Genomic DNA, 17,825 nt, shown 5'->3' with positions numbered 1-17,825 from the left:
CTTCGTTAATAAATTTTATACTCAAATATGATTTTGATTTATCGGTTCAACATGTTTTGGAGTTTTCAAAAAATCAGATGTGCCTAAATGAAAAGTATTAAAAAGAGCTAATTCTACACGAAGATTTTTTTCCTTTACCAATTTATTCATTATAGAGAAATGCTGATTTCCATTTACCAAACGTGCTCCAGATAATAATAATAATAACAATAATGATGATGTGGTCATCAATAAATCTCAAATCATATTGTAGAGTAGATTTTAAGATCAATTTACTTAGTAAATTGTTGCCATTTTATGATTTCTTTTATGAAATATTCAGTATTGCCCAAAAAGTGAAATTGCCAGCAATGATTTTTCCAATTCAAATGACATTAGAATCTCAAATTGTAGATTTATTAGCATACTCCGTCAGTCGGGACCTTTTTTCCATCCGTCAGAAAACAACACAAATTGAGAACCATAGCAACATACTTTGCTACACGAAGAAAAGTTGGAGTCGGCTGAAACTCCTATGTTGAAAATAAAACATAAACGAAATTTTCTGCGTGGTCATAGAAATGCAAGTTCAAACACGAACTTTTGTAGTTAAGACGCGAACCCACGGTTGATGGAAAGAATGTTCAGAGTTTCCTCAGTACCTCAATGCTTGAAATTTCCTTCTAGTAAGAACTTTCTCCAGGAGGTGGTGCTGATATACATGTCTTTGCTGAAGTATATGAAGCATGCTGAGAGTTACCAATGTTGATTATAATATGTTTGGTATAATTGAACAATCGTAATGCTTCAAAAGTGAATGATTTATAAGCAAATGTTATTCGATTTTTTTTTCATTCACGTAAATTGACCTTGGGAACTGAAGCTGTGTATGCTGAAAGTGATTCTACTGTTCTCACCATTTATCTTACCGTCAGCCAAGAACGGATGACACAAATAATTTTTGAAATACTTTGTCCATCACACTTTGAAATCAAGATGAATCTTTTTTCATTCCGAAAGGTATTCATGAACTCTCAAAAAGCTTCAAAAGTGTATGGTTTATTAGCAAATATTGATTGAAATTTTTCTCATCCAAGTATATTGACCTTGGAAACTGAAGATGCGTTTTCTGAGAGTTTTTCTACTGTGTTCACCTTTTATCTTTCCGTCACCCAAGAACGGGTGACAATGATGGATTCCTTAAATACTTTTTCCATCACACGTTGAAAACTATATGAATCTTTTTTCAGTCCGAAAGGTATTCTTGAACACTCATAATGCTTCAAAAGAATATGATTCATAAGCTTACATTGTTTAAAATTTTTTTTCATACACAATATTTAACATTGGAAACTGAAGATGTGTTGTTAGAGTTATTCTACTGTTCTCACCATTAAGCAATCGTACAATAACTAAGATATTAACATTGCATTCGTGATTCCTTTTACCACTAAATTTATGAGATAAACGAGCATTAGTAATTTGAGGATGAAAGATGGAAAAGAAAAATATAGGTGTTTCTTAACGTTTGGACCACAATATTTGAGGGAATGAATTTCAACAACGCCTCTTTCAGGTTAAACGTTTTAAATTTGATAATGTTTCAGTTTAAAAATGGAAGTTCAAGCATGAAACTTATGTGCCCAATTTTAAAACTAACTTTGAATGAATACGCTGATTCCAAATTTCGTAGGATTAAGCATTAATAGAAGGTGTTGTGAGTATTCTTGATAATAAACTGGAAACCTTGAATATACTATCGGTGTAAAATCATAATCATTTCTGCTTCCAAATTGTGAAAGTTAACTTACATTGATTAAAACCCATACAGCTATTAGAAACAATAACCCTTGATAACAAAGATTTTATTTCAAAATAGCAAAGTTTCTTCTGGGGGACAGTTTCCAATAAAAACAACTCATACGGTCTCCTTGCCAAAGAGCCTTTAATAAATATTCAGTGGATATTTCCATTTCCCTGCTACCGAAACCTTTGATCCATAAAACGCAAAATATATGGAACCAAACTACAAAGGTACAATGTTTTATTAGAAAGCTACCTTTGTATACTGAGAATGAAAGCACCCGAAAAAGGGAACGACGCAACATATGCTTTGGCTTTTTATTGGGGCAAAATAAAAGTTTTCAACATCTGCATCGTCAACAGAAAAAAAAGCCAAAAGAAAGCAAGTTCGGCAACAGTACCGTTCCTTTTGAAGCCGGTGTTTTTTTTTGTTTCCAACCAAAAATTTAACTTCAAAGCTTCAACGACCAGGATTTTTTTTGTCTAAATAAGAAATTTGGGAAACAGCATCCAAATGGGAAAGAAAAATGCTCATTTCTTATGCATTAAAGTGCTGCTTCCCCCTTCTTCGTTATTCGTTTTAAAACTCGAATTTCCTTGCTCCAACAATAATCCGAACCCGGGTAGAACCTGCTAAGTAAAAGAGTTTTCTGGGGCTTTGTGACTTTTTTTTACCCCCTTCCAATTTGCCAACCCTTGAAAGTGCTCCTTTATAGCGCAGGATTTGCGAACGGTTTCATTTTCCATTCTTGTGCCCGACTTTCTCCCGAAAGCATGCAATGAGAAACCCCATTCACTAAATAGTGTTTTGGGAGAAGCACTTCAACGCTCTGGTTGGTCCTTTGGATTACTTACAAGCTGAATGGCTCACTCACCCGGGGGGGATTGAGAAATCACACGTGGTTTTTCAAATTTTGCCTCCCCATAGAAGGGGAGTTTCATACAGCCTGGCCGTAATCTCGGGTATCACTTTCCTCCTGATTAGCTTCATTCTGTAGCATTTTTTTTGCTCTTTTATGTAATCTTCAGGTTCCAGTTGGCATCAGCACTTTGGGTGGAAAATGTAACCGGTGGAACATAATTAACTGATAACATATCGGTTGCAAATCGGATTTCGTGAAAAAGGGTTTCCGTTTATCTATCTGTTGAAATGGTTCCGGTAGCAGGGTTAATTAGCTTTACCACTGTAGAAGTATAAAAGTATAGAAGTACAGAATTAGAGAAGAATAGAAGAATGGAAGTATAAAAGTATGAAAGTATAGAATTATTGATGTATAGAAGTGTAGAAGTATAGAAGTATTGCAATATAGAAATATGGGAGTTTAGAAGAAAAGAAGTGTAGAAGTATGGATATAGGAAAGAAGTTACTTCTAGAAGTAAAAAAAAAAGTAAAAGTTTAGAAGTATTGGAGTATACAAGTGTAGAAATAAAAGAGTTTTATTAGTTGATCACCCAGGTGGTAAATTCTTTTTACGGATTACATTTCAAAGCGCGGCGAGCCACCCTTCCAGTATGCTACTCTGGGTCCATGGGTACAATTGGTCGACTCATAATACTAAGTACCCATCCGCCATAAAGTCCACCAGGGGCCTCTGGTCATAATTCCCATCCGGACCTGCATCGAAGGCTGTATCCGAGATGGGAGACCAAGTCCGCACTTAAGCGCTCATCGGCTAACTCAATTTCAAAACTCCAGCATATATACCCTGCCTCTTGTTTCAATTCAAGACCTACTTCTCCTCTGTCGACTCGAGGTCCGGCTTTTACTCGTAACTCGAGGCTCGCTTGATTTCCACGACTATCGTGACCACTGACCAACCATTGCAAGAGACCAATGACCTCTCCTCTAATGACTCGAGATCTTGGCTCCGTTTGGTTTAGCTCGAGGTCCTCTCGTCTTTGCCCGTCCGTGTGCTGAATCGAGAGCAGCTTATCCTGGACACGTGCTTGTCACAGCGCACGTCCGAAACTGCATGGGATATATCGGATGATTTCCGGCGAAGACGTCACACTGCACCGACACGAGTGACTCGCCTGCCGACGTCGTGATGTCACTTTATCCGGGGGTATTCCGCGGCGTGAATACTCTTCTCCCTACGAGTTCGACAGTAAAGAAGGTCAAGTCTTATCCCCGCAGCTTCCGTCGTAGGGAGCGCGTTCTACTCAGATACTCCGTGGCGATAACGATGGAGATATCCTACACAACGTTCGCGACGTACCTAGCATATCGGCATACGCAGAAGGTAAAGTCTTATTTGTTTGTTTTACTGCTAGGTTTGGACGCACTCTACTCAGATGCTCCCCGATGAAAGAGTCACCGTACACTGGTTGCGGACAGGTGCTAATTTCAACTACTTTGAAGGGCAGTCATAATCCGGGTGAACCCATCGCTGACCACGCGCTAAGTATTGGCATCCTCGCACATCCTCCGCACGATGATGTCGGCAGTCATGTAGGGTCCATAGGCGGCAAGAACCCCTATGCGTACCCCTTCGAACCTTGGGCAGTTGAACACTACGTGCTCTGGTGTCTATGTCACCGGAGTTTGGGCAGAATAGCGAAGCCACATGTCCAAAACGATGGTGGTACAGCTTGAAACATTCGTGACCAGTTAAGAACTGCGTCATGCAGAAATCCACCTCTCCATGCGTCTCATCCATCCAAAATCCGACGAAAGATATCAAGCGAAGAGTCCACCAGCCGCTTTCCTAGCTGTCCAACTGCTTCTGCCAGTTGAACATCGAGGCCTCGTTGGCCTCGTAGCAGGAGATATCTTCTTCTAGCAAAACCGAGAGACATGACACCCGCTACAACATCAGCCGCTACCAAAGACACGATTCGGTATGCCCAGATAACTCACAGGTCATCAGCCTTTTCTGCAGATTACATTTCCTGCCCAAGGCTGCCTTCCAGGCTGCCGCTCCGTACCGCAAAATGAACGAGGTTACGCTCTTCAGTACCCACCTTCTGCTACTGTGTATTGCTGAGTTGTTTGACATGGCCCGCGAGAGAGCTGTTGTCGCCTTTGATGCTCTTTTACAGGCATAATCGACATGGGCCGTGAAGCTCAGCCGGTCGTCAATCATCACCCCCAAATATTTGATCGCACGCTTGGAGTCGATTGCGCACAGTCCTGCTGTAATCGTCCCTGTTTGTGCTGATATCAGGTTTGTGATCAGCACCATCTCGGTTTTGTAGTGAACCAGACGCAAGCTCCTTGAGCGCATCTAACTTTCCACTTGATCGATCGCTACTGTTGCGAGTAGCTGTTGTAGCCTCCTCTGTTGAAGGGCCTGCTGCCAGGAGAACCACGTCGTCATCGAAACCCACAAGTGTCACTCCCGTGGGGAGACGCAGTTTCAGTAGTTCATCGTAGACAATGTTCCACAATACCGGGCCAAGTATCCATCCTAAACTCTTACACCTACAGAGACACTCCCTGTTACTAATCCCTCGCTGGTCATATACTGTAGTTGGCGGTATTGCTGCCCAACTGAAGCTGTTGAGGCGTTCCTTACTTCAAGAATGACCATTGCGCAAAGCCGTCTCCTTCTCTCTTCTTCAGCCTAACTTCGTCTGCCTCTTCGATGACTAGTCGAATGGCATCCACCGTGTACGGCCTTTCTGAAAACCAAACTGTTTATTGGATAGGCTTTTTGCACCTTCGGTATAGAGCTGTATGCAGCTCTGGACCACCTTCTCTAACACCTTTCCAGCAGTATCCTGGAGACAGCAGTATCCAGAGGCGATATGCTGATAGGTCACTTGGTGGCTTTTCTAGTTTAGTTGCCGCTTTCACACATCTGGGTAGACCCTATCATCCACATATTGTTGCAGTGATAACCGGAACATTTCACGGTGTTCCATGAGCGCAGCCTTCACTGCTACGTAAGGGATGCCATCCGGACCCGGAGCTTTGATCAACTGGAGGAACTTAGTAATGTCCCAAAGTTCCTCTTCGCTCGTATTCCAGTCATATGGGACCCTCAGCCATGTGACTTCACCGTTCTGTGGGAACAGCTCGTTGACGATTTTGCGCAGTTTGTTCGGGCACGTTTCCTGCGGTACACCCCTGAAGCTTGCCTTTTTGCTCGCCTTAATTGCTCTACAGAGGGCAGACCTTGCACTTGCGAAGGGCACTGTACGCTCTTCTCTTGCTGACTGGGTCCTCGCTCTCTGCATATATCGCCTAGCCGTAGGCAGCTAGAAAGCAGGTCAGTGATTTCCGTCGTCCACCATTAGAAGGGTTCCCAATAGTCCTTCCACTTGGCCCTCCTCGTTATCACAGTGTCACATGCGCGTGCGAATACCCTCGTCAGGTTTTCCACGGACAGGTTTTCCAAGCCCCGCTCCAATTTCAACAATATGGCGAAGACATTTCAAATGTGTTGTCTTCCAGAGGCGTTTTCCTGTTGTCGTACGTCTTCTGCCAATCCTCGTACTTGTGCCTACGCATTTACGGATTGCAAAAGTGGTCACTATCGGTGAACACCCACCCTCCCCACCCTCGAGTCACTCGCCCAGCCCGGACTACAGAAAATGACATCAATGATGGATTCGCTTACATTCCTGTAGAGGTCTATGTATCGCCTACATTCCAGGGCCAGGGCTTCCAGTATTAGTTGACCCCTGGGGTTTGTAAAGCGACTACCCCATTATACGGTCCACACGTTGAAGTCCCTGCCGATGACAACGGGGCTTCTACCCTTGGGACCTTCCTTGATTCTGACCATTATAGTGCCAAACCTTTTCAGGGACCACATGGGAAGAGCGTAGCAGCTACAGACAAAGATCCTTTTAACCCTGGCTATCTTTTATGGGGTATCTTTCTGTAACCCATATCGCTGCCAGTTTGGTTTTATCAGTTACCTAACTATTGCCAACAGAGGTCCTTTAATACGGGTCTGCCACTAAAGCCACGTCCAACTTTTCCTCCTGCAGCTGGTGTGCTGAGTGGTAGTGGTTGAGGTTAAGCTAAACTGCTTCTATACCCGCGAAGGTGCAGCCTTTTGAAAGGCGGGGCACCTAGGGTTGTTAGCCCTGTGTCCTCCACCGCAGTAGAAACATTTTGCCTCTTTGTTGTAGCTAGCCTCATGATGGCCGGTTTCACCGCACCACCAGCACAAACCACTTCTTTTGGTGCCCTTGCAGGCAAACGATTTGTGTCCGTACTAGACACAACGGAAACACTTTTCCGGTTGATGGGTGATGGCCATATGGCAGATAGACCACCCCACCTTTAGCCTCCCACACTTCAGTGTTGTGTTTGCTGCCGCACCCGGAAGTCTCACGAACGCCACTTGTGTTCTGGATTTGGGAGGAGCAAAACTCTCCGCATCCTAATCAAATCCTGGTCCGTCTCAATCTTACACAAGTCCTTCAACGTGTTTTTGGATTCGCTTTCTGTGGCTATCTCGTCAAGATGTTTGATCCTGTCGGTAATCATGGTGCTCACGGCATGAATTTCCGACGTCTCGCCGAGTATTTCCTGCGAAAGCACGCTCTACTCTGCGCTCTTGGTGTTTTAGCCCAATCTGAGCTCAAGGATCATCTCGCCGGAGCGTGTCCCGTAGATCTCCTCACGTCCCCTCCAAAGCCCACCAGCCTATCGCTCGTCCTAATGTGGCGAAGGACATCGGCGTAGGTTCCTTCCGGTGCCTTTACCACTAGTGCCTCCCCCTTGTCCCTGACCCAGTTGGGTTTGGGTTCGGACTTGGGTTTGGCATTCGTGGCCTTTTTCCTTAGTCGCTCAAATGTCTGTCACCCAGTTGGCGCTTCAGAAACTTGGCCTTTCTCCTTGTTCTCGTTTTCTTCTGCATTTTGGCGGGCTTTAAGATCCCGGGTTTTTTTCTTCGGGGCTCTAGGTCGGGGAGCCCCACGCCTCCCCTGGAGACCCTCATTTTTTGCCTTTTCCGACAAATTCCGCTTCTCAATCGGTCTGCACGAAGACGCTGACCTTCTTCGGACGATTAGTTTCCGGAGATCACCACGTCCTCTTCCCATGCCTTCTCACACCGCTCGGTTCGCCGTGGCGAAAAGTGCCATCAAGTTAGCGAGTTGCTCAAGTTAAACATCAACAAGGAGGTCCTTGTTTATGCTAGACTTCTTCCAAACACATTCCGCCAGGTCATGAATGCTTGCCATTGCCACAGCAAATTCAGCAAGAGCCTCAGGGTCCTAAAGATCCGGACAGCTTAGGATATCCTCGACTGCCTGCTGAACTTCGACAAAGGGGCCTTTCCTCTCTCCAATTTCTACCTCGTCCTAACCGGCTTGGCGGGTTGCCTAACAGGTAAGCGCCTTAGCCCGTAAATATACGGTCCGCTGCGCCAGATAACTGCTTAGCGCAGTAAGGACTGGAATACTGATGGGTGTAGTTCTACTGTACTGTAGCCGTACTTCTGCAGTAATGCAGACACGTTTTCACACCACACTACTTCGCAGAGCGAAGAAGTAAAGGAGGATATAAGTATAAAAGTATAGATGTAAATATCAGACTCTACCTCAATAAACCTTGAAATTGGAATTTTCGGCATACGATTCTATGGAAGGCCGGCACTGACAAGCTTTCTCATCTCTGGCATTTTCTTCCCAGCGCAACCGCGCTTCGCATTCCCATCCCATTCCCATCCCATTCCCGTCTAATTCCCATCAAAGACAAAAGAGGAAGAAAAAAACCAGCGGCCAAACGGCAGACAGTCAACGCAGTGCTTTTTTTTGGTGGCGTGGCAGAAGAACTATGACAATAAACCTTCAATTGCTAACTGACTCAGTTGATACACTGGATAAGTTATTGAACTGGCAAGTCGAAATAAAAATGTTGCGTTGGGTTCGAATCTCTCTTAATTTTTTTTTTATGATTATCCAAAAGGATGATAACCCCATACAATGTTTTTCTTGAATGTTGTAGTGGTCATGCATCATTTTGCTTGGGAGCTCAAGTCTTTATGCCAGTAATGCTTTTCAATCATATAATTTTTCCAATCATATCATCTTTGGTACAGTATATTTTTTAGCGCATTTTCGGCATAGAGTTAGCGCCGTATTCTTCAAGGTTGCCGAAAAAATCTGGGGTTTTGAAAAAAAAAAACCTGACTTTCTGTGATTTTACTCAACAATTCTGTGATACTGTTTTCATTAATGTCATAGAAAAGTTATGACAAATAGGGTGATTTCTACATTTTGCTGCAGGAAAATCAATAATCATTAAAAATCTTATCATATTTCTCCAATTCGAAGTTAGAAATCCAAAATTTTAATAGACATAAACAATCATAATTTTGAAAAAACGTATAAAATATAAAAAAAATCTGTGAAATCTGTGATTATTTCAAAAATTCTGTGTTCTGTGACACAGATTCTGTGATAAAAATTTGCTCTAAATTTCTAGATTTTTTTGTGATTTCGGCAACCTTCGTTTACTTCTTTAAGGGTGATATTGGAAGTATGGGAAAAATTTCATAATCGAATTTTAAAAACAGTCCATTTACATTTTGTAGATTGGCTCAAAAAACTTCCCAATTAAGCGCTCAAAGTTGAGGATTATGTATCCTTAAAAATCACCTAGGGATGGCTACAGGAAATACTGAAAATCAATATTTAAATGTTGATGCCAAATGACTTACAATGTATAAAACATCGAATACTGGTGGTATAAAACAAAATTTATTAAAAAATGTTTCTGGGCAGATTTTTGGTATACCCCTCATTTTTCGAAAAACCGGGAAGGTTCCAGAAAGTTTATTTTTTCCCAAAAAATTTTTTTTGATACATCACCAGACCAGTTTTCTTTGCATTTTTAAGTCATTATTCATCAAAATTAATTTAGGATTTTTTTTCGTTTTCCTTTCTTTCCTTTCCTTTTCATTCGATTTTCAATTCCGAAACTTTGAGGCACTTCTAAATTAAGATCGATTGAGCTAAGATTTTGCAAAGGATTTTTTTAAGCCAATCAACATAATCTACATCTATGTTCGTTCATATATGTTTTTACTTATATACTTCTAGATTTTTATATTTCAATATTTTTTTCTTCTATATATCTTCTTCTCATCTGATTCCCATCCACTTCCAATATCTCGATCAACGAATTATCCTTTCTTCATCATTGATGCCTTTCTGCACCGGAAAAAAAACCAAACCAGCTTCTCTGCCAAATTGAAATGAATTTTACCCAGATGTGCCACAAAACCCTGGCAACGCACTCGCTGCTGATCCAGTTCAATGTATCACAAGACTGAGTCGATTTGGGGTAAATTTTTCAGTTCTCAATTCCTGGGATTTAAAAAGCTTTGATACGTAACGGTGTTCGGCAAAGTTGTTTAGCGGATAATTTCCTCTAGAAATTCATAAAATGGCAGAAAATTCATAAGCATTTTCACAGAAGATACAAAAATGATGTTGTTTTTTTAGAACAAAATAATCAATTTTCCCATAAAAACCTCAAAGTATAATTTTAATCATGTAAACGATACTTAAAAATTCTGCATAAAATCATGGATGAGTTTTGAACCAAAACGAAACATTTTAGACCGCAGGGATTGATAAATTCAAAAATGTCCCCAAATCGACCCAGTCTAATGTGTGTGAAGAAAATTGAGGCGCCTTCTAGTCTGCCAACCATTTTCTTCAATAAGTTTTTCACTTTTTCAGTTGGGGGTTTGGTCCCTAAAAAAATATATTCTTGTTTAATTTTTAATTTTTTAAAATTTTTGGTGTACAAAAACTATAAAAATCTTTAAATAATATTTCACGAATGCTTTGAATGTGCAGCAAATAACTCGGAGTAACTTACACAAAACATTGGCAGAGTATTCACGATATTGCATCGTTACGAAAATCTTAAGTGCAGGAAAGAAAAATTTGTTGATCAGAATTGTGAACGTCTGAAGCTAAAAATTCATCTTCAAAGTTTGAAGAAAATGTATAAAAACCAAATTAGTAAATTTTTAATTTCAAATACAGAGTAATTACTAACTTCTAATTTAGGAAATGGAACAACTATCGATGCCTGACCCCCAGGGTAACATTCTGCTAAATCTCTACACTCCATCTTATCCATGGGCGAATAAATCCTCGAAACGGAAAATCTTCAGAAGATTCTTGCTTCCGTTGAATCTTAAGGAAAGCCGGAGCCCCATAAAGTGGCCCTGATTGTGATTTGCCTTTCGGCGGATTTTGTTAACGTATGTAGGTTCGTTCTCGAGCTGCCAGGCTTTCGCGTTGAGTTCCGTAAAATATTTATGGAAAGCCGCTTTTCCACCCGGTTTGCTTGCGTTAACATCGGAAGATGATGATTCTTTTCGCCGGAAAAGGTACCTTGCTGGTTTTAGTTGCTGAGTGTAGCAAATTATGATTATGGCTGACGTTATTGGGGTAATATTTCGTGGTTGGTAACGGTTACGATGAGATTTTGACTTTGGTCTGGCTGAGCTTCGTTTTGAAACTATTCGATTACTTTAACTATTGAAGCCTAAAGCTTGTTTTAGAAAGTTTCCCAATAAAAATGATTTAGAAAAGTTTGCATAACTGGTTCACAACAAACACATTTCAAAACGAGTGAGTGACGAATGAAAAAAAAATTTAATCATCCTCAACATAACATAACAAAACAATCAAGTGTCAACATTTCGTGATATCAACCTACGCGTGTCGAGGCGTGAGAACGCACTTTCAAATATGTGTCACGCAAATGCCTCAACGCACGGATGGAATTGGAAATGAGGCTTCCTATTTTCGAAATTGCAGCTCCTTGGCATAATTTTTTGGCCCTTCCACTGACTGGCTGCTCGATGGTTTTGAAATTGTGCATGCGATTGCAATTTGGCACAGTGGTTGAAAGTTGAAACTTTTGATGGTTAACAATTTTAGCATGGTTGAAATAACCATAAGCCAATCGTTAAAATTCTTGTTGAATTCTGGTTGAGCCTTTGTTTTATCAAGTTAGTATAACCTGTTTTTTAAGTTTTAATTTTAAACTATCGAATTTCCAATTTTCCACCACTATCCAGCTGTCCCACCATTAAACGTATTTTGGTGCGAGGTGATAAGTGTTTGAACAAAATTATGCTTCCATGCTACAAATTTTGACGATGATTGTTTGCCAACCATATTTTTTTTTTTTGGTTATTTCAACCTTGTCCGGATTAGGCATTGCATGCCAGTTGCATTGGTTTGGTTTTTCGAATTTTGATAGCCTTCATGCACTGTTCAATGCTAATCACGTGCTGATTGCTGTATGATTTTCGAACCACATTCAGTCTTCTTCTGGTTTTATTTGTTAGGTTTTGGTGCTTGGTGATGGGTGTGATTAAAATTTAAAACAGCGGAAGGCTTTCTCAAAATCACATCACCACCGAAAATGATGGGCAGGAAGACGTCACGGTTTGGCGTTTTGGAAATTCTCATATTTTTCGCCTGAGGGTAGTTATTAACCTGAGGAAATTATGGCTGGGTGAAATGCTTTTTACGGTCACGCTTAAATCTCACGAAGGTAATAATAACAAACTACACCTTTTTCGAAACAAACTTAAGAAACTGCTCTGAAATCTCCAACGAGAATTCATATGTACAATAGACTGAGTCGATTTTGGGTAATTTTTGAATTTCACAAACCCTGGGGTCTTAAAAGCTTCGTTTTAGTCCAAAACTCATCCATGATTTTTTGCAGAATTTTTAAGTAACGTTTACATAAGTAAATTTGAACTTTTTGGTTTGTATGGGAAAATTGAATATTTTGTACTGAAAAATCAACATCACTTTTGTTTCTTCTGTGGAACCGAGCCAGCTCATAGTTTTTGTGCCAATTTATTAATTCTTTGAAGGAAATTTTCCGCTGAACAACTTTGTCGAATGTCATAACTTCGTATCTTATTAGACAAAAAAGTAATTAGCTGTTTAATAGGGGTATGTCTTTTGGTATTGAAAAACAATAAATTCAATTGACACCACTGCTCGTGACCCTCGAAGTATGGCATGAAAAGTGATGTTGCAATATCTCGCTAGGCACCCAGCAGTGATGTCAATTGAATTTATTGTTTATCAATCCAAAAAGACATACACCTGTTAAACAGCCAATAACTTTTTTGTGTAAAAAGATACGAAGTTATGACATTCGACAAAATTGTTCAGCGGAAAATTTCCTTCAAAGAATTAATAAATTGGCACAAAAACCATGAGCTGGCTCGGTTCCACAGAAGAATCAAAAATGATTTTGATTTTTCAGTACAAAATATTCAATTTTCCCATACAAACCTAAAAGTTCAAATTTACTCATGTAAACGTTACATAAAAATTCTGCAAAAAATCATGGATGAGTTTTGGACTAAAACAAAGCTTTTAAGACCCCAGGGTTTGTGAAATTCAAAAATGACCCTAAATCGACTCAGTCTAATGTATAAGTGAATTTTACATTTCTCAAAATAAAATTTTTCTGCTCATCTATGAGCTCATAGCTCTCATCTTAAACAATATTCAAGTGAAATGTTGATCGAACTATGGATTGACATTGACCTGAATTTTTGAAACATTTAGAAACACATTATCTCTTATCTCTGAAAATTTCATTTCAGATAAGAAAACAAATGCCATTAATGAGAGCATAAACTTAAAGCGATAAGAAAATCTACTCCAAGCAAGTTATGTTCAAAAGAGCATAATGTGTTTCAGTTTCTGATCCATTGAGCATTTTTTGCGGGTTTGCTATGAAATGGGAGACGAATCTTTTTATCGCCGAAAGCTTACACAAACGTATCTTACAAAATGGATTAAATCAGACGAGTGGAATGATCTCTACTTTTGGCTCACTAAATATGGTTTAAGTTTGCAAGGATTTTTATGTACACAATTTCAGAGTTGACAGAAGTTCAACATTCTTAGTGGTGGGTATGGGATTTTTTTCTAATCGTACGGGTTTGCGCCGAGGACTTTGGGTTTTTAACAAATTTCCAAATTTGGATCCGTATCGTGATAAAAAATAAACTAATTATTGCTATTTTTTTCATATGTGTTCTAATTTAAAACATAAAAGATTTGATTCCTTGATTAAAGGTTTAATTTTGATCAAATGAAATAAACCAACAAACTATACCATTTATCATATAATCATACTTAGCAATTTTCTGTACATTGCATAGCATAAAAAGCATATCAAAACGTTTTGAAATTTTATCTGCTAGCTAAATAATACTCTGTCAAGTTTTTATGAAGTAAATTTTTACATCAAAATTGGTTTATATGTACCAACAGTAGCTCCAAACATTTTTGGGGAAATATAAGATATAAGCATTAAAAAATGATGTATCACAAAGAATTTGAAACTAAAATATCCCAAACACAAATCAAAACTAAAAAAATGTGTTTATAATAGCCGCCGACCGTGGCCTAGAGAATAGCGTTCAAGTCTTATAATTTAGAGGTTTTGGGATCGAGTTTCGTTCACGTAATACAAAGTACTATTTCTGCAGATGGAGAGTTTTTATCATTTGTTGGATGCTACCCATTTTATCCTTGAAAGATGTACGATTTAGTGTTAAGTAGGATTTAGATCTCTCTAAAGAAAGATGATTTTTCTTTGAGATCCTATTCGACTTTCTCATAAAATAAAGAAAATAATCGTCCCAAAATTCACCCAATTTGAATATTGGAGAACATCCGAAGTTTCTGGGTACAATCATGAAAGAAACTATAAAAATAATCTACTTGTGGCATCTGAATAAGAAATTTTAATTGAAAATTTCCAGCTTAACAATTACTGTAGAAGTAACAGTAAATTGTTTTAAAAAAAATTATGTCAAATCGAAGACCCTCGACTGGTTTTGGACATTTTATAGTTTATCTAAATTGGTCCCGTTTCTAACCTTTGAAAGAAAATAATATTCAAATAAGAAAAGATAATTATTTGAAAGATCTTGAATTGTTGACTACCCCCATTAGATTAAGTATGTTTTTCATCACCGTTCGTTATAATATGTCAATCCATCATGCCAGTGAAAATTTATGTAAATGTTGTATGCTAAAGATATGTTTTATTATTGTAAAGAGTTAACAAAAAATTCTTTCAAGCTCTGGCAAGTTTGTCTTATGTCAGAAGGAGTGTTCTAAAAATACCTTTTAACTCTTACAACGTACCTTCCTTGAAAATAACACAATGTTAAATGATGCAAATTAATAATTTTTTTTTCAAATTTAAAATTTTAATACTTCAACATTCATTTTCGAAGTTACCTTAATAGTTAAGTGCGTGAGATTTTAAATTGTTATTTTTGCATTTCAAGTAACGTTCAGCATCTCGTTTGAAACAAAAGTTGGTGCAAACAAACCAAAAAACAGAAACAATAAATTTAAAAAAAATCAAATCAACCCCCGTCATACAAATTCAAAAATGGATAACCATAAGTTGAGAAAAATCAAACAAATCTATAGAATGACAGCATAATATGCCATTGTTGTATAAAGCGTTCCAATAAATACACAGTCCTAGTTAATTTTAACGCATTTGAAAAATGCTTACTTTTTTTACAAGGCGCCGCCGGTCGTGGCCTTGGGGTAGCATTCCAGTCTTCTAAGCTAGAGTCCATGAGATCGAATCCCGTTCACGGCACATATAGTGCTCTTTCTATGGTCTGGTGGTTTTAGCATTTGTAAGATGCTAGCCATAATATCCTTGAAAGATGTACGCCTCAGAGATAAGTAAAATTAGATCTCTTCAAAGAAACATGAAGTTTCACTGAGATCCTATATGTGTGTGTTCGTTTTAAGGCAACCATCAAAAATTAATGCTTTTGGTGATTTTAAGGAGATTATTTACAGAATTGATATTAATTTATCTTAACTAAGGACATTTGCATGGGATCTCATACTCTGTCCGTTAAGATCTTCTATGCTCATTTGGAACAAAATAATATGCCAATTACGAGGAACGATTAGATTGGGAATGATAGAAATATACATTACGACTAAAAAATTGCCGAAATTTATTCAGGACCAACAAGCAAAAAGAATGCATTGTAGATAAAACGTCAAATTGTTCAAATTGACCCAAACACTCCGCTTTAAAAGTCTGCTGAAAAGCTTACTACTTTATTCGATGAATGGACGAATAAATTTTGTTCAGATTAAAGATTTAGTTTTTCACATTAAGTATGTTTTTAGGTGGATTCCAGGAGAAACTAGTTTAAGAATCGTTTTACCAGAATCCTCAATCCTCTTTGACTCAATTCATTCCATATCAAGTGTAATTGAAAAATATTATCAATTGTGAAAACTGTGCAAAATGTAAAAATAAAATAAATTTTAAAAAGTGTTTAACTGTATAAACTTTAAAAACTTTAAAAACTGTTAAAAATGTAAAAAAAATTAAAACTGTAAAAATTTAAAAATTGTAAAACCTTTAAAAATAGTCATCACTGTAAAATTTATAAAAACTGTAAAAACTGTAGAATCTTTAAAAACTGTATAAACTGTGAAAACTGTATAAACTGTTGAAAACTGCGAAAACTGTAAAAACTGTAAAAATTGTAAAAACTGTAGAACTTGTTAAAACAGTAAAAACTGTAAAAAATTGTTAAAACTGTAAAAATTGTTAAACTGTTAAATCTGTAAAAACTCTAAAAACAATAAAAACTTTATCAACTGAAAAAATCGTAAAAACTGTAAAATCTGTAAAACCTGTACAAACTGTAAAAAACTGTAAAAACTGAAAAAAACTGAAAAAAAACTGTAAAAACTATAAAAACTGTAGAAACTGTACAAGCTCTAAAACTTGTACAAACTGTTAGAAGTATTAAACCTGTAAAAAATGAAAAACTGTCAGAAATGTGAAAAATGTCAAAACTGTAAAAACTTTTATAACTGTGAAAATTGTTTAAAACTGTAAAAACTGCAAAAACTGTAAAATCTGTTAAAATTGTTACATAAAAACTTTTAAAAACTGTAAAAACAATTAAAAATGTATGAACTGAAAAAACTGTAAAAACTATAAAAACTGTAAAAAATTAAAAAACTGTAAAACTGTAAAAACTGTAAAAGCTTTAAAAACTGTAAAACTGCAAAAACTGTACAATCTGTAAAAACTGTTAAAACTGTAAAAACTGTAAAAACTGTAAAAACTGTTAAAACTGTAAAAACTGTAAAAACTGTAAAAACTATAAAATCTGTAAAAACTGTAAAAACTGTGAAAATGGTTTAAACTAACAAACTGTAAAATCTGTTAAAACTGTAGAAACTGTGAAAAGTACAGTACAGTTGAAACTGTATGAACTGAAAAACTGTTAAAACTATAAAAACTGTGGAAACTTTAAAAACTGTAAAACTGTAAAAACTTTAAAAACTCTAAAAACTGTAAATCTGTAAAAACTGTAAAATCTGTGAAACCTGTAAAAACTGTAAAAACTGTAAAAACTGTTAAAACTGTTTAAAACTGTAAAAACTGTAAACACTGTAAAAACTGTAAAAACTGTAAAACTGTAAAAACTGTGAAAACTGTAAAAAACTGTTAGATCTGTTACAAACTGTAAAAATTGAAAAAACTTACAATATGTTAAATCTGTTTCAACTGTTAAAACAGCTTAAACTGTATCAACTGAAAAATTGAAAAAAAAAAACTGTAAAAACTGAAAAAAATTAAAACTGTAAAAACTGTAAAAACTGTAAAAACTGTGTAAACTGTAAAAACTGTAAAAACTGTAAAAACTGTAAAAACTGTAAAAACTGTAAAAACTGTAAAAACTGTAAAAACTGTAAAAACTGTAAAAACTGTAAAAACTGTAAAAACTGTTAAAACTGTAAAAACTGTTAAAACTGTAAAAACTGTCAAATTTGTAAAAACTGTGAAAACTGTTAAAACTGTATCAGCTAAGAACTGTTAAAACTGTAAAAACTTTAAAAACTGTAAAAACTGTAAAAACTGTAAAAACTGTAAAAACTGTTTAAAACTGTAAAAACTGTAAAAACTTTAAAAACTGTAAAAACAGTAAAATCTGTAAAAACTGTAAAAACTGTTTAATCTATAAAAACTGAAAAAACTGTAAAAACTGTTAAAACTG

The 17,825-nt window shown here is 37.2% G+C and overlaps 2 protein-coding genes across 3 annotated transcripts in view; one reads left to right on the top strand and one right to left on the bottom strand.

The window, feature by feature from the left end:
- Positions 1 to 4,967, bottom strand: part of LOC129759413 (uncharacterized) — a 46,632-nt gene extending 41,665 nt beyond the window's left edge. The window contains exon 1 of the mRNA XM_055756861.1: positions 4,643 to 4,967. Within this exon, the coding sequence (XP_055612836.1) occupies positions 4,643 to 4,967 (325 nt within the window). The remainder of the gene's footprint in view (positions 1 to 4,642) is intronic.
- Positions 1 to 17,825, top strand: part of LOC129749763 (uncharacterized) — a 133,148-nt gene that overhangs the window by 49,371 nt on the left and 65,952 nt on the right. The window lies entirely within an intron of this gene.

This window comes from Uranotaenia lowii, chromosome 1, assembly GCF_029784155.1.
Source record: "Uranotaenia lowii strain MFRU-FL chromosome 1, ASM2978415v1, whole genome shotgun sequence".
In the NCBI taxonomy this organism is placed as follows: Eukaryota; Metazoa; Arthropoda; class Insecta; order Diptera; family Culicidae; genus Uranotaenia; species Uranotaenia lowii.
Note: the sequence above shows the minus strand (reverse complement) of the source record. Positions and strands in the feature narration are given on the sequence as shown.